The 19,463-nt window shown below is 40.4% G+C and overlaps 1 protein-coding gene across 2 annotated transcripts in view; it reads left to right on the top strand.

Annotated features, from left to right (window-relative positions):
- Nucleotides 1-457: 457 nt before the first annotated feature.
- Nucleotides 458-19,463, top strand: part of ELP2 (elongator acetyltransferase complex subunit 2) — a 47,707-nt gene continuing 28,701 nt past the window's right edge. The window contains exons 1-8 of one of the 2 annotated variants that reach the window (NM_001143864.1): nucleotides 458-666; nucleotides 7,650-7,728; nucleotides 11,079-11,149; nucleotides 15,409-15,565; nucleotides 15,960-16,037; nucleotides 17,451-17,515; nucleotides 18,619-18,685; nucleotides 19,167-19,310. In NM_001143864.1, coding sequence (NP_001137336.1) covers nucleotides 529-666; nucleotides 7,650-7,728; nucleotides 11,079-11,149; nucleotides 15,409-15,565; nucleotides 15,960-16,037; nucleotides 17,451-17,515; nucleotides 18,619-18,685; nucleotides 19,167-19,310 — 799 coding nt within the window. In that variant the 5' untranslated portion in view covers nucleotides 458-528. The remainder of the gene's footprint in view (nucleotides 667-7,649; nucleotides 7,729-11,078; nucleotides 11,150-15,408; nucleotides 15,566-15,959; nucleotides 16,038-17,450; nucleotides 17,516-18,618; nucleotides 18,686-19,166; nucleotides 19,311-19,463) is intronic. The other variant, XM_059880798.1, reaches the window with a different exon arrangement.

Genomic DNA, 19,463 nt, shown 5'->3' with positions numbered 1-19,463 from the left:
CTGGCGCCGCGGGGCTCGCAGGGGCGGGAGTGGGGCGGAGACGCGGTCCTGGTGCGCGCCGGGCGCCGAGATCTGCCGGGGGAGCTTTCCTCCAGCTCCTCCGCGCCCCCCGCCTCTCTGAGAAACTCGTTCGCCAACCCCCCACCACAACACCGAGCCAGCCCCGTCTGCCGCTGGGATCCCGGCAGTGAGGGCAGCGGGACGTTCTCTGCGCACACGAGTCCTGGGTCTTTCTGGAGGGTTCTGAGCGCTTCCGGTCGCGTCTGTGTTCCTGGGACGCAGGCCGTGCTTGGGCCACGGTCCTCGACTCGAGGGTCAAGGTTACCACAGACAGAGGGCCGCTTGGGCTGGGGTGGGGGTGGGGTGGGGGTGGGGCGGGCCCGGCGGAGGCGGGGTCGCCCCCGCCCCGCCCCCGGCCGCCTCGGAAACGCGGCCCGGATAACGCCCGCGGGAAGACCGGCGGGCAGGCAGTTCCGCTCCGAGGGCGGAAGTGCGTGCCCAGGTTTCGGCCGCTGACCAGACAGCAACATGGTGGCACCCATGCTGGAGACGTCTCATGTGTTTTGCTGCCCGAACCGTGTGCGGGGTGCCCTGAGCTGGAGCCCCGGGCCCGGAGGGCTCCTGGCCTTCGGCACGTCCTGTTCCGTGGTGCTCTATGACCCTCAGGTGAGAGAAGTGGCTGGACCCCGTCTGCTTCTGGCGCCACATCTGCTGCTTATGCTCTGGGACGGACTCTGTAGAGGCTGCTCCAGAGCCTGGAGATCCGGTGTGCGGCCCGATCCGCTTAGGGGAGGGTGTCTGGGCGGTGGGTCTGGCTCTGGCGTGCGACACTCGCCTCTCGCCAGTCTCCTGCGTTGCGTCAGCCTGGGGTCACCCTGTCCTACAGGTGGCCTGTTAGCTGCAAATAGAAATTCAAACGATGATAACCTTTCTGAAGCCTTCTGTGGAAACTGTTACACTGTTAAGGAATCAATTTGGGTTTGAAAAGATTTGCATTTAAATGTGGGTTAAAGCCATCTCACAGGTGCCATCTCATTCTTTTAAAATTTAAAGTTTTTGTTTTCTGTTTGCCTTTAGCCGATGAACAATATTGTGATAGTCTAAGGTAACCAACCAGTGAAGGGACTCGGCCGTGCATATACATGTATCCGGGGCTATCTCATTTTTGTATTTCCCTAAGTGTTACTTAATAAACTTTTGCTGTTTTCAGTTTCAAAGAAATATCGCTTGCAGTTTAGCTTCGGGAGTGGACATTTTAAACAATGTGCCGTTAGGGCAAAGGTCCTAGGAAGTGCAGATCTTAAGCACTTATCCATTCCCAGAACTGCACCCAAATGATTGTTTTCTTGGCCTTTTCGCTACCGAACTTCTGAAGTGACTAGTTTCTGTATTCTTCCCTGAGTTAATTGTGATCCCATTCCCACTGGCTGATTTTGGACAATACAGTTAGTGTTGCTTCTCAAAAGATGCCTCAGTATAAAAAGTAAAATACTGGGAATTCAGATGCAGTGCAGGAGATAGCATTTTTTTTTAATTTTACTAGTTTATTGCCAAATTCTGACTTAAGGGATTAGATCTCATAGACAGAGTGCCTGAAGAACTTTGGCTGAAGGTTCGTGGCATTGTACAGGAGACAGGGATCAAGACCATCCCCAAGAAAAATAAATGCAAAAAAGCAAAATGGCTGTCTGAGGAGGCCTTAGAAATAGCTGTGAAAAGCAGAGAAGCAAAAAGCAAAGGAGGAAAGATATACTCATTTGAATGCAGAGTTCCAAAGAATACCAAGGAGAGATAAGAAAGCCTTCCTCAGTGATCAATGCAAAGAAATAGAGGAAAACAATAGAAGGGGAAAGATAGAAATCTCTTCAAGAAGATAAGAGATACCAAGGGAACATTTCATGCAAAGATGGACACAATAAAGGATAGAAACGGTGTGGACCTAATTGAAGCAGAAGATATTAAGAAGAGGTGGCAAGAATACATAGAAGAACTATACAAAAATCTTCATGACCCAGATAATCACGATGGTGTGATCACTCACCTAGAGCCAGACATCCTGGAATGCCAAGTCAAGTGGGCTTTAGGAAGCATCACTATGAACAAAGCTAGTGGAGGTGATGGAATTACAGTTGAGCTATTTCAAATCCTAAAAGATGATGCTGTGAAAGTGCTGCACTCAATATGCCAGCAAATTTGGGAAACTCAGCAGTGGCTCCAGGACTGGGAAAGGTCAGTTTTCATTCCAATCCCAAAGAAAGGCAATGCCAAAGAATGCTCAAACTACCGCACAATTGCACTCATCTCACATAATAGCAAAGTAATGCTCAAAATTCTCCAAGCCAGGCTTCAACAGTACATAAACTGTGAACTTCCAGATGTTCAAGCTGGATTTAGAAAAGGCAAAGGAACCAGAGATCAAATTGCCAACATCCACTGGATCATCAAAAAAGCAAGAGAGTTCCAGAAACACATCTATTTCTGCTTTGTTGACTATGCCAAAGCCTTTGACTGTGTGGATCACAACAAATGTGGAAAATTCTTCAAGAGATGAGAATACCAGACCACCTGACCTGTCTCTTGAAAAATCTGTATGCATGTCAGGAAGCAACAGTTAGAACTGGACATGGAACAACAGACTGATTCCAAATTGGGAAAGGAGTACATCAAGGCTGTATATTGTCACCCTGCTTATTTAACTTATATGCAGAGTACATCATGAGAAATGCTGGGCTGGAAAAAGCACAAGCTCGAATCAAGATTGCCAGGAGAAATATCAATTATCTCAGATATGCAGATGACACCACCCTTATGGCAGAAAGTGAAGAAGATCTAAAGAGCCTCTTGATGAAAGTGAAAGAGGAGAGTGAAAAAGTTGACTTAAAACTCAACATTCAGAAAACGAAGATCATGGCATCTGGTCCCATCACATCATGGCAAACAGATGGGGAAACAGTGACGGACTTTATTTTTTGGGGCTCCAAAATCACTGTAGATGGTGACTGCAGCCATGAAATTAAAAGATGCTTACTCCTTGGAAGAAAAGTTATGACCAACCTAGACAGCATATTAAAAAGCAGAGATATTACTTTGCCCACAAAGGTCCATTTAGTCAAAGCTATGGTGTTTCCAGTATTCATGTATGGATGTGCGAGTTGGACTATAAAGAAAGCTGAGGGCTGAAGAATTGATGCTTTTGATCTGTGGTGTTGGAGAAGACTCTTGAGAGTCCCTTGGATTGCAAGGAGGTCCAACCAGTTCATCCTAAAGGAAATCAGTGCTGGATATTCACTGGAAGGACTGATGCTGAAACTGAAACTCCAATACTTTGGCCGCCTGATGCGAAGAACTGACTGATTGGAAAAGACCCTTATGCTGGGAAAGATTGAAGGCAGGAGGAGAAGGGGACGACAGAGGATGAGATGGTTGGATGGCATCACTGACTCAATGGACATGAGTTTGAGTAAACTGCTGGAGTTGGTGATGGACCGGGAGGCCTGGCGTGTTGCAGTCCATGGGGTTGCAAAGAGGTGGGACAGGACTGAGTGACTGAACTGAACTGAGTTTATTAATTTTATTAAAAAGTCCATCATCTTAGACATACAGACAAAGGATGAGATGGTTAGATAGCATCACTGACTCAATGAACATGAATCTGAGCAAACTCCGGGTTATGGTGGAGGACAGAGGAGCCTGGCGGGCTGCACTCCATGGGGTTGCAAAGAGTCAGACAGAACTTTGTGACTGAAGAACCGCGGACACATGACACACAGTCGACCAGCTGGCAACTGAAAAGATGCTCAACATCACTAATTAGAGAAATGCAAATCAAAACCTCAATGAGGTATCACCTCAGACTGGTCAAAATGGCTCTCATCAGAAAAATCTACAAATAATAAATATGGAGAGGGTCTGGAGAAAAGGGAACCTTCCTAGGATATTGGTGGGAATGTAAACTAGTGCAGCCACTATGGAAAACAGTTCAGTGTTCCTTAAAAAACTAAGATTAGAGATACCATATGAGCCAGCAATCCCACTCCTGGAGATATATCTGGAAAGCACAAAAAATGTAATTCAAAAAGTTGCATATACCACAGTGTTCATAGCAACACTATTTACAACCGTCAAGACATGGGGGAGCCTTGTGGGCTGCCGTCTGTGGGGTTGCACAGAGTCGGCCACGACTGAAGTGATTTAGCAGCAGCAGCAAGACATGGAAGCAATTTATATGTCCATTGACAGATGAACGGATAAAGAGGATGTGGTGAGAGAGATATATATGTATACACACACACACACACACACACACACACACACACACACGCGGGAATACAATTTAGCCATGGAAAGAATGAAGTAATACCATTTGCAGCAACGTGGATGGACCTACAGATAATCATACTGAGACAGAGAAAGATAAATGCCATATGGTATCACTTACATGTGGAATCTAAAAAATGTTACAAAGGAACTTATTTACAAAACAAATATTCTCACAAACTTACGGTTGCCTAACGGGAATGGGGCAGGGAGGGATAAATTAGGGCTTTGAGATGAACAGATACGTACTACAATATATCTTAGATAAACAATGAGGACCTATAGTATAGCACAGGGAACTATGTTCAGTATCTTGGAATAGCCTATAATGGAAAAGAATCTGAAAAAGAATACCTGAATCACTTTGCTTTACACCTGAATCATTATAAATCAGCCATACCTAAATTAAAAAGTTCCATCATCCTCCTATCCAATGCAGAGTCAAACTTATAAATGAAATAGTTGTACTCATTTTTCTTGAGCTTGCTTGCCTCCTTCCAGTTTTTGTTTTGTTATTACCGGGCACTCTTCAAGAGCTTTTTTAATTTTATTGAAGTATAGTTGATTTATAGTGCTGTGTTAGTTTCTGTGTCCAGCAGAGTGATTCAGGTATACACATATATAGTAGCTTGCTTTTGCAGATTCCAGACTTTGAATCCGTCCATCCTTCACCCTCCACCCCCTGACAATGACAAGTCTGTGTCTGTGGGTCTGTTTCTGTTTTGAAGATACGTTCATTTGTGTCATATGTTAGATTCCACATAATGATATTTGTCTTTCTTTTTCTGACTTTCCTAGTATGATAATCTCCACGTTCATCCATGTTGCTTCAAATGGCCTTATTTTTTTTTTTTTTATGGCTGAGTAATATTACCTTGTATGTGTCTGTGTGTATATGTTTATCATGTTTTCTTTATCCCTTCATCTGTCGATAGATATTTAGGTTGCTTCCATTTCTTGACTATTGTAAAAATAGTGCTGCTTTGAACATCGGGGTGCATGCATCTTTTGAATTAGAGTTTTCACCTTTTCCAGATATATTCCTGGTAGTGGGATAGCTGGATCATTTGGTAGTTCTGTGTTTAGTTTTTTAAGGTACTGTTTTCCATTGTGGTTGGATCCATTTACATTCCTACCAACAATGTAGCAGGGTAGATCACTGCTACAACCACTCCCTCTTCAGCATTTGTTACTTCTGGACTTTTTAATGATGGCCTTTCTGACTGGTGTGAAGTGATATCTCATTGCAGTTTTGCTTTCCATTTCTCTAAAAGTTAGCGATGTTGAGCATCTTTTCACATACCTCTTGGCCATCTGTGTGTCTTCTTTCTAGAAGTGTCTAGATCTTCTGCTCATTTTTTGAAAATTTTTGTTGTTGTTATTGAACTGTGTGAGCTGTTTGTATATTTTGGAAATTAAGCCCAGGTTGGTCACATCATTTACAGATGTTTTCTCCTAGTCTGTAGGTTGTCTTTTTGTTTTGTTTATGGTTTCCTTTGCTATGGTGTAAAAGCTTATAAGTTTGATTAGATCCCATTTGTTAATTTTGCTTCTATTTCTGTTGCTTTGGGAGACTGGTCTAAGAAAACATTGATACAATTTTTGTTAGAGACTTTTGCCTATTTTCTAGGAGTTTAACAATGTCATGTCTTATATTTAAGTCTTTAAGCCATTTTATTTTGGGGTTTGATGTGAGGGTGTGTTCTGACTTTATTGATTTACATACAGCTGTCCAGATTTCCTGACACTTCTTGCTGGAGAGACTGTCTTTTCTTCATTGTATATTCTTGCCTCCTTTGTCAAAAATTAATTGACCCTAGGTGTGTGGGTTTATTTCTAGGCTCTCTGTTTTGTTCCGTTGATCCGTATGCCTATTTTTTTTTTGCCAGTGCCATGTTGTTTTGATTACTGTAGCTTTGTAGCATTGTCCGATGTCTGGGAGGGTTATGCTTCATGCTTTGTTCTTTTCCATGCACTCCATAAATCACATAAAGCCAAAGGTAAACTTTACATTGGCCATCAACCAAGACTGTAGAAGCCTATCTTTCTGCAGCTGTCTAATGGATTTGTACCCATGCCTTCCACCACATTTTTATTTTTAATGATAAATTGGTGGCTATCTTAGGGGATTTTAACATCAAGAAAAAAGCTGTATGGATCCTAGACAGTTTTGTTTTGTTAAGTATTGTTGGCTGGGTATTTAATTAAATACAGGATTAAATGTGTCAGATGCTAAAGTGAAACTTAGGAGATGATGTTTGTTCAGCAAACTTTTGACGCTAGTCTTGAACTGAGTGATAATGACACAAAAATAATGGGTTATGACCCTTGCCCATCAAGGAATTCTCATTCTGGTGAGAAAGACAATGAAATACTTTAAATCAGCAGGCTCCAGTGTTTTTGGCACCAGGGACTGGTTTCATGGAAGACAGTTTTTCTACAGACCAGGGGTGCGAGGGTACGTTTTGGAATGATTCAAGCTCGTTACATTTATTGTGCAGTTTATTATTATTACATCAGGTCCATCTCAGATCATCAGGCATTAGATCCTGGAAGCTGGGGGCCCTGCTTTAGATTGTTTCCCAAACTCATATAACCCATGTGTGAACTATATTAGCTTATGCACATTTCCCTTTGTGTACCTTTTTCTCAGCTGTGAGAATTCCAGTTGATGTGTAAGCAGGTGTGAAGACAGTGCTCTAGGCAACCGGTAGAGAAAGGGCTGTAAGAGCTGGGCCCAGTAGGCATAGTCTCCAGCAGTGGGGGATGTAGAGAAAACCCAGGTGTGGAGTGATCTGGTGAAAGCAGCAGTCTGAGGATCTGCAGGGAACCTGGCCGTAGGCCCTGAAGGGATCTGATGTCTGAGGACCTTCGTAGTTGTGGCCTAGTGACCTTGTGTCCTTAAGGCTGAAGAATCCAACACCAGATCAGCCATGGCATGCTAAGTAAGCTATGATTTTGCGTCCGTCAATCATGCATTCCCTGAATGAAGGGATTTTTCTTTTGGTCAACCCAATTCTTGAATTTGTACAAGCATGGTAAAAGTAGGCCCTGAGACCAGTGAGAACATAGGCCCTTGTCTAATCTGGTTTGGAGACAGGCTCCCTAAATAAGAAGAGGGTAGGGCTGAGTGAATGTGGAGTGGGGAAAAAGGCAGGAATGAATTTTAAAAAGTGAATGGATGACTTAAGCCATGGTAAAGTTTATGAGTTAAGGAAGGTGATTCTGTTTGAAGTAATCCTGAACGTTTTCTGACATCTGATATTTATTAATTTATCAGCTCCTCTGTGGGACACATTCCAACATACTAACTGGTATTTTCCCCTCTACAGAAAAGGGTTGTTATCACCAACCTGAATGGTCATACTGCTCGAGTCAATTGCCTACAGTGGATTTGTAAACAGGATGGTTGTAAGTATTAATCTAACTTCTCTTAATTTAACATTACTGTATCTGATATTGTGTATTTAGAAAAATAGAAGAAAAATGACATGCCCAATGAAATATCTGACTTATACTACTTCTGCTTTGTAGCAATTGAAGCATGGATAACACAGCAGTACTTAGGATGAGGGTAGAGGCAGCCCCTACTGAGGCGAGAGCCCCGCCATTGCCCACAGTTTTTGATCCAAAGCCTGTATGCAGGGCTTGTATTGGAGCCCAGACTGGGATTCAGAAAATTCAGCCTGTAGGTGGTCTATTTCTGCCACAGACAAACAGTTGTTTTTTTAGGCAAGGCATTGCATTTTTGTTGACCCTAGTTTGCATCTTAGTAATATACAAAAAGTAAAACTTTGAACTAAATCAGTGAGTGATTCATGAAAGCTGTGAGGTCAAAATTATTTTCTGAATAATACTAAGAAGTTATTCCTAGTCTTCATTCTGCCCCAAGTATGCAGCGCCATTTTCCAGTGGCTACATAATATGCGATGTTGCCACAGTTTAAACACAGGAGCAGATATGAAAATCCAGGTGTATTCTAATAAAGTCAGACTTTAAAGAGGTTTGCTGAAATATTAAACAGTACCTTTCTCCTTATTAAATTTTTTGTTTTGGGAAATACAGGGTTTCCCCCTATTAAAAAATGTTATGTTCTTGTTATTCGTAAGTGAACTAATAGACAAGTATTTTTCAAATTTCCCAGTTTTAATTTCTGTTGTGATTAATATTGACACATATAGCCTATATAAACAAAAGGTCTTTGGGGTCCTTAAAAACTTTTATGAGTGTCGATGAGTTCTGATATCAAAACATTTGGGAATTGCTGGACTAGATTATCTCCAGGTCTCTTTCATCTCTGAGATTCCACGGCTCCAGAATTTTATTTAACATTGCTTTTAGATGGGCTTCTAAAATCCTGTGGAAATTCCTCATATGTTTTAACTATACCTACTATAGTGTTCTTATGGACTCTGAATTAATTTTATTTTTTGATTTTGCAACTATCTATTGAGAGCATTCTGAGCCAGGCCCAAAGGCAAAATTTCCTGAATTAGTGAGCTGTGGTTTTATCTATGACATTAAAAAAACATTTAATAAGCTACTTATTACAGTTGGTAATGCAGAGTTAGTCACATTAGGTCAGTAAAAACCATTAAATATTAGAAAGAGTGGCTATTAGTACATATATTAAAATACAATTGTAATTATATTAATTGCCACCAAATGACATCAAAGCCTACTTGAATCTCAGTATAGGGATTCCTTTTAAAGTATTAATTTGGGCTTGTATGTTTTATCTTCCTTTTAAAAGTGAGGTTACATAAAATGAATTGTGTATCACTTGTGTATCACTGAAATCTATTATAGTTATGATTGATTTTCTCAGAATTGGATTCTGTTGCCAGATAATTCAGGTACTCTTTCTAACCCATATATCAGTGACATGAAATTCTAATGATATTATTTTATATTTCTAAAACATCTGATTCTTATCACATTACTTTCAGGTACCTTAGAACAATTATCAGAATCTCATAGTTAGGTCAGTGGCTTAATTGTCATGACACAGGAAGAAATTAAAGCCCAAGATTGCACCTGGCTGGCAGCAGGGTTAGGATATGAGCCTGGGACTTTTGAGTACAAATCTAATGTGTTTAGATAGTCTGCCAGCTGTTTCATCTAACTATCTAGACATCAGTCAGTTCAGTTCAGTCGCTCAGTCGTGTCCGACTCTTTGCGACCCCATGAATCGCAGCATGCCAGGCCTCCCTGTCCATCACCAACTCCCGGAGTTCACTCAGACTCACGTCCATCAAGTCAGTGATGCCATCCAGCCATCTCATCCTCTATCATCCCCCTTCTCCTCCTGCCCCCAATCCCTCCCAGCATCAGAGTCTTTTCCAATGAGTCAACTCTTTGCATGAGGTGGCCAAAGTACTGGAGTTTCAGCTTTAGCATCATTTTTTCCAAAGAAATCCCAGGACTGATCTGCTTCAGAATGGACTGGTTGGATCTCCTTGCAGTCCAAGGAACTCTCAAGAGTCTTCTCCAACACCACAGTTCAAAAGCATCAATTCTTCGGCGCTTAGCCTTCTTCACAGTCCAACTCTCACATCCATACATGACCACAGGAAAAACCATAGCCTTGACTAGATGGACCTTTGTTGGCAAAGTAATATCTCTGCTTTTGAATATGCTATCTAGGTTGGTCATAACTTTCCTTCCAAGGAGTAAGCGTCTTTTAATTTCATGGCTGCATTCACCATCTGCAGTGATTTTGGAACCCAAAAAAATAAAAGTCTGACACTGTTTCCACTGTTTCCCCATCTATTTCCCATGAACCAGCAGAAATAAATAAACGGAAAATCCAAACCAAAATTATATTAGGTTATTTCCCCCTTTTTGATTCTTATTCATTTTCTTCTATCAATAAATGTTTGAAGGAGCTAATTTGAAATATGTGTTTGATTTCAAAAATATTTCATGTGCTGGATAGCACCAGCTAACTGTAGTGGCTGGTATATGTTATTTCTACCCAAAGTGTTTAGCCTGAGTCTCATAAGGAAACAACCAGGCAAGTTCACATTGAGGGACATTCAGCAAAACAACTGGCCTGGACTCGCATTGTGACAAAATGAGAAACTGGAAAGTTATTCAGGATTAAAGGAGACTTAAAAGATGTGTCAATCAAATGCATAATGTATGGTCCTTAGATTTTTGACTAAAAAAGAAGTTACAGAAGACATTACTGGGACAATCTTAGGGAATTTTAATATGTATTATTACGTAGCATTACTGTGTCAGTGTTAACATTCTTGAACGCGATAATTATATGTGGTGGCTCAGTGGGTAAAGGATCCACCTGTCAATGCAGGAAATGTGGGTTCGATCCCTGCGTTGGCGAGATAGATCCCCTATTGAAGGAAATGGCAGAGCACCCCAGTATTTATGCCTGGGAAATTCCATGGATAGAGAAGCCTGGTAGGCTACAGTCCATGGGGTCGCAGACAGTCGGACACGACTGAGCGACTAATCAGCAACAATGTAGGAGAGTGTTCCAGTTTTTGAGAAGAATAGGGTAAAATATCTTCAGGAGCAAAGGTCATCATGCCTCCAACTTATTTTGGAATGGTTTATCAAAAGCAAAAATGGAGGTGTGTGTAAATGTACATACAGGGAGCAAGATATTAAGCAAATATGGGAAAATCTTAACAGTTGGTGAATACAGGTAAAAGTATGTGAGTTTTGTTTTTTCCATAGCTTTGAAGTTTTTCAAAATAGCTGGGAAAAAATGTTCACTGAGATACGATTTTTTTCAGCTCCTTCAACTGAATTAGTTTCTGGAGGATCTGATAATCAAGTGATTCACTGGGAAATAGAGAATAATCAGGTGAGTAGACATGTTTATGGTTATAAGAAATGACTGTTATATCTACATTTATTTTCAATTTTTCCTGTCATTTTTCTTGTGTTCCTCCTTGATGAAGTTCCTCATTCTTGCTTATCAGTAATCCAGATCCTGTATCTTCCATATGTCATAGGTCCTGTCCCCTTCCTTCTAATACCTGCTTTCATATTCATAGGCTTTCAGTCATTTCTTTGAATGTCTTTTATCATTTGAAATAATTTACAAAGTGCTCTTACATGGGCTATTTTGTTTTCGGTTATCGCAAAAATTCATACTGCTGTGTGGATAGGACAATGGTTGCCTTGTGGATAGAGATTTATATAATTCTGCGTGATGTTATAATATGCAGTACTGGGTGTGCATGGATCTCTACGGATGGACGTTTAGGTTGGTTCTAGTTGGAAGCAGAGATTAAAAATGTGAAGTTGGTGCATCAGATATTTGAACATCTGCCATGCAGAAGATACAAATGAGGCAAAATCCTATTCATGAATTGTGCATATATATCAAAGGCAAGATGTGCTTAAATAACTACAGATTTGTTTAATAAGTACAAAGGTGGCTCTGTAGGTGAGTGCTTGCACTTGCTATACCACAGTCATACCGCTGTGAAAGTTCAATAGGGATTTAAGAGGTGGCCCTTGAGTTGAGTCTAATAGTATGAGATGATTTTCTTAGGAAGAATTAAAGGGTTGAGGATTCCAAGTAGGAAAAATGCATGAATCAAAGTTCAGGTAAGAAAGGAGACCATTTGCTCAGAAGTATTCAGTTTTTACCATAGCCTAAGATGTCTTAAGGGCAGGGCTTTTCGAGCTCGTTCAGAGAATTATTCATCTGTAAGCTCTGTAAAAAGGAATCTGTGGCCACTGGGAAAACAGTGCATCCACTGTTCTTAGAGAATCACTAAGCGTGCATGAGCGTAGTGAAGGCTCTGAAAAGCTCTGACATGGGCAGACCTGCTCATCTTTTTTCAGCCAGTGTTTCCTTCAAGTCTGATTCCCCGCCCCCCCTTTAAATCCCTTAGCATCCATTGTAACTTTGAGGAACACAGATTTGGAAATATTTCTGGATACCACATGACAGGCAGTGGAAGCGTTACTTTTCTAGTAAGAAGAGGAGGAGACGATTTCGTGAGACTGAGTTCACGAGTTTGTTCTTTATGAACAGGCATTTGGAAGTCATTCAGGATTTCTTGCCTGGAAAATCCTATGGACAGAGGAGCCTGATGGGCTTCTGTCCACAGGGTCATGGGAATCGAACATGACTTAGCAGCTAAACCCACCACCAGCAGCAGGATTTCTAGGTAGTGGAGTATGTATGTCAAAGGCAAATGAGTCTGACAGGAGTGTGCCAAATTGGAATGGGAAGAAATATGAAGGAAGAGATATGAAATGTATTTGTGAAGGCAAAATTATTTTGGCATTGACTAGATAGTTGTCAAAGGAGTGGGAATCTCGTGGGTAGAGAAGTGAGAAATCAAAAACAGTGGGATTCTGTCTCCAGGCCCTGGAAGAAAGATGCTTCTACAAAGCAAAATAGGCAAGTGGGAGGGAAGATGTTGTAAACATTTTACTTGTATTGCTGGCCAGACACCCAGACTTGTCTCCAGAGAAAGGGGCCAGATGTGGAGGTGGGGATTGTGGAGTCACTTAGACTTGAATGAGAACTGCAAAGGCTTATGTAGCAAAGCAGCTCCTATTTGGACTTATCTTGGCAGAGGAATTCAGAGAGAACCACTTTAGTACTCATTTTTTGAGACCTTGAGTTAAGACTTGCAAGACTCTTTTGTCAGTGCTGCCCTAAGCTTCTGTCGGTAGAGAGACTTGCAGGATAAGCATCTGATGGCAGACGGCGAACTTAGACATGGACCAGAAAGGAGGCTGAGGCTAAACAGGAAGAGCAGGAAGATGAAAGGCCTCAAAGAGGGATGAAGGGAATAAGAGGATTTGAGGGAAGCAGTCACACATTGTAGCTTGAGAGGCTTAAAGGTTCCATCTGGTATGCATTTTCACGCACACAGGTGCTCACTGCATCTTGACTTCTGATAAAAGGAGATAGTTCTAAGCTGGCATAATGAGAGATTTGAGTCTTTGACTAGTGGGCGTTGTTTTTTAACAAGCCAGTGAACTTGAGAGATTTGTTTTGTTTGAGCTTTTAAGATTCTCTGATGGTTGACATAAAATTCTGCTTAAAGATGTGAAGTGACATAGAAAAGAAATTTATGATTGCCATAGGGGAAAGGGGATGGGGATGGGGTAAAATTAGGAGCCTGGGATTAGCAGATACAAACTATATAAAATGAACAACACAACAAGGCCCTACTGTATAGTACAGGGAACTTTATTCAAAACCATAATAGGAAAGGATATGAAAAAGAATATGTATAATACAACGTAACACTGTAAATCAGTGATACTTCAGTATAAAATAAAACAGAAAAAAACAGGTGTGAAATGAGTTTTTCTATAGATTTAACATTTAGGAGGTAATTATACAGACTCAGATAGCATTACCTACTGAGTGGACATGAATTTGAGCCATCTCCGAGAGACAGTGAAGGATGGGGAAGCCTGGCATACTGCAGTCCCTGGGGTTGCAAAGAGTTATACACGACTTAGTGACTGAGCAACAACAATAACAGTAAATTTTAAATACCGGAAAGTATAAAGAAGAAAAAAGACACAAAATTTCCGTGGCTAACATTCTAATGAAGATTGTTCCATATCTCTAGTGTTTAATTATGTATTGAAGTGATTTTGTTTACTTGAGTTTTAAAAAGTGTTTTTTTTTTTTTTTCAGAGAAGTCAAAGGTTAATGACTATAGGAAGTTAGTATACAAAACCTTACACGTAACTATTAATTACCTTTTCGAGTGGCAGAGTTCTACTTAAGTAATTGGAAAACAATTGAGATATTTAAGGCACCTCTATTTGAGCAGACAACAATTTACAAAACATACCTCTCAAGGAAAGTGGTAAATCTTACATATTTGGAACTCTAAAAATACAAACCCACAAAAACAGAAATGATACTACAGGGCATAATCTTGCATAGCAAGCAGGAAGACTGATAACCAGGTGGCATTTCCCAGTTTTTGCTAGTTCTTCATTTTGTAGCTCTGCTTGATACATGCAAGTATTATGAGTGGATGCTGAAAAAACTTGGTAAAAGTTTGATAGAAAACAGAACATTTACTCATTCCCAAAACATAATCTCACATGTTGCTGCTAAGTCACTTCAGTCGTGTCCGACTCTGTGTGACCCCATAGATGGCAGCCCACCAGGCTCCCCTGTCCCTGGGATCCTCTAGGCAAGAACATTGGAGTGGGTTGCCAATTCCTTCTCCAATGCATGAAATCGAAAAATGAAAGTGAAGTCGCTCAGTCGTGTCTGACTTAGTGACCCCATGGACTGCAGCCTACCAGGCTCCTCTGTCCATGGGATTCTCCAGGCAAGAGTACTGGAGTGGGGTGCCATTGCCTTCTCACATATTACCACCAAAAAATTTTTCATAGTGAAGAAACATGGTTGACACTACCTTTGCTAAAACATCAAAGGTAATTTCACTGATAGTGGAACAGGCTGACATTGCATGTCTCCTGGTGTGTTACACTGATGTTGTGACAACGTCACAATGTCAGTCCTGAATCTTTTCATGGGGAGACGTCAGACCAATCCTAGAGGAGGAGCAGTCCACAAATCTGGCCTGTAGTCTTCAAAGGTATCAGTGTCATAGATGTCTTTCCATGGTGATAAGTGAGCATTATCCTTTTTGTTGGCTTAGAATATAAGTCTAAAATTATTTAATCAGTTTCCTATTAACACTTTTTTTTCCTATTAGTACTTTTAAGTTGATTGCAGTTTTCATGAAGAGTATGATAAGTATCCTTTTGCATTTGTCTTTTATTTCAGTTAAATTAGTGCTGTTCTCTCAGAGTAGGTTCTTAGATGTGAGATTGCTATGTCAAGGGATGTGCATATTTTGTGTGTTGTTAATATAATCAGACAGACTTCTCACAAGTTTATGTTCTTCTCAGCTTGTTCTTGTTCAGTCACTAAGTTGTGTCTGACTCTTCGCAGCACGCCAGGCTTCCCTGTCCTTCACTGTCTCAGCTTGAAAGGACTTATTTCTGGGTCAGGCATTTTAACAGTGCCTTTAATCCTCTGATTCTAGTTAAGTGCAGGTGAAACTGATAGTTCTTTTGTTTCACATAGCGTTTTTGTTATTCTTTGTGATTCAGCTTTTACAAGCAGTCCACGTCTCTGGCCATGAAGGACCTGTTTATGCAGTGCATGCTGTTTACCAGAGGATGGCACCAGGCATTGCATTGCATACACTGATTGTGTCCGCAGCTTCCGATTCTACTGTTCGAGTCTGGTCTAAACAGGGTTCTGAAGGTAGGTTTAGAGACATTGTTCCAAACAGATGAAATAATAATGATCAAATGAACAGCATCGTAGAAGAGCATCCTCATAATTTTTTCAGTCTTTCGAGCAGTTTTTGAAATGTTAGAATTCTAATCTACGTGTTTTTTTTTACACTTTTCTAGAATTCCTGTTTACCAAACTGTTGATAATGTAAATTCCTTCAAAGCCTTTTCATTTAAGTCTTTTTGTTCTCTGTAACCTTGTTCTCTTGTAACCTTAAAGCTGACCATTTAAAGTCCCATTGTCACTGGGGGCTCAGAACTGACTTTTCTCGTCTCCTTGGTGATGTCCCGGGTTCTGATGATGCCACTGGACCTCTCCAGGTGGATAAGCTGAGTTGTTCATGGTGTGTTTTATTTCTTAGTGACATGCCTTCAGACCTTGAACTTTGGAAATGGATTCGCTCTGGCTCTCTGCTTGTCTTTTTTGCCTAATATTGATGGTGAGTTTCCTGCTAAGTGTATATTAAAAGAGCAGCATATTTTTATATCTCCTTACAACCAGGACCTCAGAGAAACATATTGGATCTTAATTTTGTGTCTGAATATTTTCAGAAGACAAGTTGAGAGACATGGATAACATACTTTTGTTCTCAGTAGTCAAATGATCTATCTGTGTATAAAACATAAGGTTAAGGGGGTGGCTGTTAGAAACTTCAGTAGCTGTTAAAAATTTAAGTGATTTAATATGAACTCGAGATTGATACTCCAATTTATCAGATATATGTTCAATATAGATGAAATTTTGGGAAATTGCCTAGCTCTGTAGAAGGTGGAGGTCTGGGATAAGTTGAGAAAGTACTAAGGATGGGCCCTGTGAGCATTTCTCTCGAGGTGACAGCCCCTGCCCATCGTGCGCAGTGGCAGAGTGCCTCAGGCCACTTAAAATCTCTAAACGAAAAATGTCCTTTTGCTGGGAAGCCTGTCTGTACCTGTCTTTGATTATTCTCTACCCGGATGGTGGCCAGCGCACGTCAGACAGTCTTGTAGCTCCTCAGGTGCCTGGAGGACAGAGCTGGTGGGCAGAGACTGGGCCTGGAAACCTCCAGGCTGTTTTGCCCTCTGCAGCGGGAGCAGCAGCTCCGTGGTCTCACGTGATGTTCCACTTTCTGCCAGGGCTTCCTGGGAGGAGGAACTGCACACGTTCTGTTCTGGTTTTTATTACATAGAATTTCATTTCTTCGCATCTGCACTAAGGCTGAGTGACTGGCGTTTTATGGCTTTTTTAAAAAATTGATTTAAAGAAAACTAATTTTACAGTCACACCTTTCATAGCTTTTTAACCACATAGTTATATATGTGCTTTCATTTTGTTCTTTAATTACTCTGTGAATTTTGTTTTATTATCAAATTCTCGCAATGTAAGGTCCTCAAAGTAACAAACATACCCTTAAATCTTTGTGCAATAACCAGGATGCTGGGCTCTTAGTCGCTCTCCCTGATTTTTTATTATTCACTTGGGCTAATGATTCCTGTTAAGTGTTCTGGCTGACATGGTTAAGTGCTCCCAGCTTGTTTTTACTGCTGAGCTCTTTTTACTGCTCCTTCTATAGTAAATGACATAGAACAGAGCAGAGGATTCTGTTAATAATCATTCTTTGCCAAGTATCCATTTAATGGAACATTCTAGAATGTTCATTTTATTCCTAAAGATGTTATTGAGTGCTTTCCATTTATTTGTTCAGTGATGTGGGAAATAGAAGTCAAGGCTCTACCTAGAACTTAGGACACGGCATAGGTGATTGTCATAACTTAGGATGGATGTTACGATGTTGCATGATATTTTATATATATATATATATATATATATATATATGTTATATGATGCTTATAGTAATGCCTCTTTTTCCTCCCAGTGCCAGTATTAGCATGTGGTGATGATGACTGCAAAATTCACTTATTTGTTCAACAAAACAATCAGGTAATTGTTCATGTTTCTTTAAGAGGCTAGAATTATGTTCTGCTTAATTCCATATCTTAAGACAGACTTTCTAGATTATAGAATTTGGGGGATGTTCTGATCTAAGTTGACCAATCCAATAGGAAAATCTTTTCGACAGTCCTCTGTTAAACCGCTTGTCGCTCTTTGATCGCCAGGTATTCTGCTGCTGCTTTGGCCTCCCAAGTCCAGAGTTGTTGCGGAATACAGGTCGTTAGGTGGGGAAGAAGAGAGGGAAATGTAGTAGTAGTAGTTTTTCTTAAGAAATTTAAATGAAGTATAATATACCTACCGTGACATACACACCAGCAGTGATTATTTGTCCTTGTAATATTTTCCTGTTCTTTGAGTGGTTAAACCAGAGGGAAGTTTCAGAAAGAGGGTTGGTTAACCCTATGTTCATTTAGTTAATAGAGCCTGAGTGAAAGTTGCTCAGCCGTGCCCGCTCTTTGTGACCCCGTGGACTATACAGTCCATGGAAGTCTCCAGATCAGAATACTGGAGTGTGTAGCTGTTGCCTTCTCCAGGGGATCTTCCCAACCCAGGGATTGAACCCAGGTCTCCCGCATTGCAGGTGGATTATTTACAAGCTGAGCCACCAGGAAAGCCCGAGAATACTGGAGTGCGTAGCCTATCTCTTCTCCAGTGGATCTTCCCGACCCAGGAATCAAACTGGGGTCTCCTGCATTGCAGGTGGATTCTTTACCAGCTGAGCTACTAGGAAATCCCTAGTTAATAACAGAGATACTTATTTCTTTGCATTTTATAAGAAAGTTAAAAATCATTGTGTTCAGCTGCCCAGCTTTTTTCTATATTGTATCTACAGCATATGTCATTTTACCTTGTGAACAGTTGGTGTATTTGGGGACTACAGATACTATCTACTCATGACTGCTCAGTTCAATGATATAGATGATGAGTTTTTTTCATTCCCAAGTGAGAACTCTATCTTATGACTGATCAGATAGTGTTCCCAGTTTTTTTAAAAAATGCAGGAGGAATGGTTGAGATCAAATGAGGTTACTGATATACATTAAAATATTAAATTCTTACATTAAGTCCTGTGATTTTTGTTATCTTACTAGTTTCAGAAAATGCTTTTTCTCTCTGGACATGAGGATTGGATAAGAGGCGTGGAATGGGCAGCCTTTGGTCAGTATGAAATATTGCTAAAGTACATATAGTGCAGACAAGTATGTGTAACTTTCAAAAAAGCAGCCTTTTATGTTTTAATCTAACATTTTCTTTGTATGTAACATTTTTCTGTTGGCCCAGTTAGAAAAGAGGATACTTATCCTTTGTATTAAGTATTAGTTGGGATGGTAGAGGATGACATAAGTTGATCTTTACAAGAGGACACTAGCTATTACATGTGCAGACATTCTTGAGAAGTTCTTCGTAGAAATTAGTAGATTGTATAGTAATACCAAATATTGTAACTGTTTATTAGCATTTTATGTGTATTTGTCAATGTCACTGAAAATGAATACAGGTCAAATGAATGAAAAATAGGGAAGCAAAGTCTAATTTTTTCATGAAATCTAGAAATTTATATATTGTAGAAGAAAAACTCTTATACTTAAATTTAAGAATAGAATATTCTAAAAATAATAGTATCTGTTTTTTTAACTAGGAAGAGATCTTTTCCTAGCAAGCTGTTCACAAGATTGCCTGATACGGATATGGAGACTGTATGTAAAATCAACATCTTTAGAGACTCAGGAAGATGATGATAACATAAAACTGAAAGAAAATACTTTTAATGTAGAAAATGAAAGTGAGTAATAATGAAAATATTTGATGCAGTAGTTCTTAGATTTCCTAGCTGATTTATTTATCTGTATCACTACACACATATGTGAAGGTTAGGTTTTCAGAAATATCAGATCCCTAGCTGAAACTTACACTATGCGTTTTTCCTTTTTTATTT

The sequence above is a fragment of the Bos taurus genome, chromosome 24 (assembly GCF_002263795.3).
Source record: "Bos taurus isolate L1 Dominette 01449 registration number 42190680 breed Hereford chromosome 24, ARS-UCD2.0, whole genome shotgun sequence".
NCBI classification, from domain to species: Eukaryota; Metazoa; Chordata; class Mammalia; order Artiodactyla; family Bovidae; genus Bos; species Bos taurus.
This window is presented reverse-complemented; position numbering and strand designations above follow the sequence as displayed.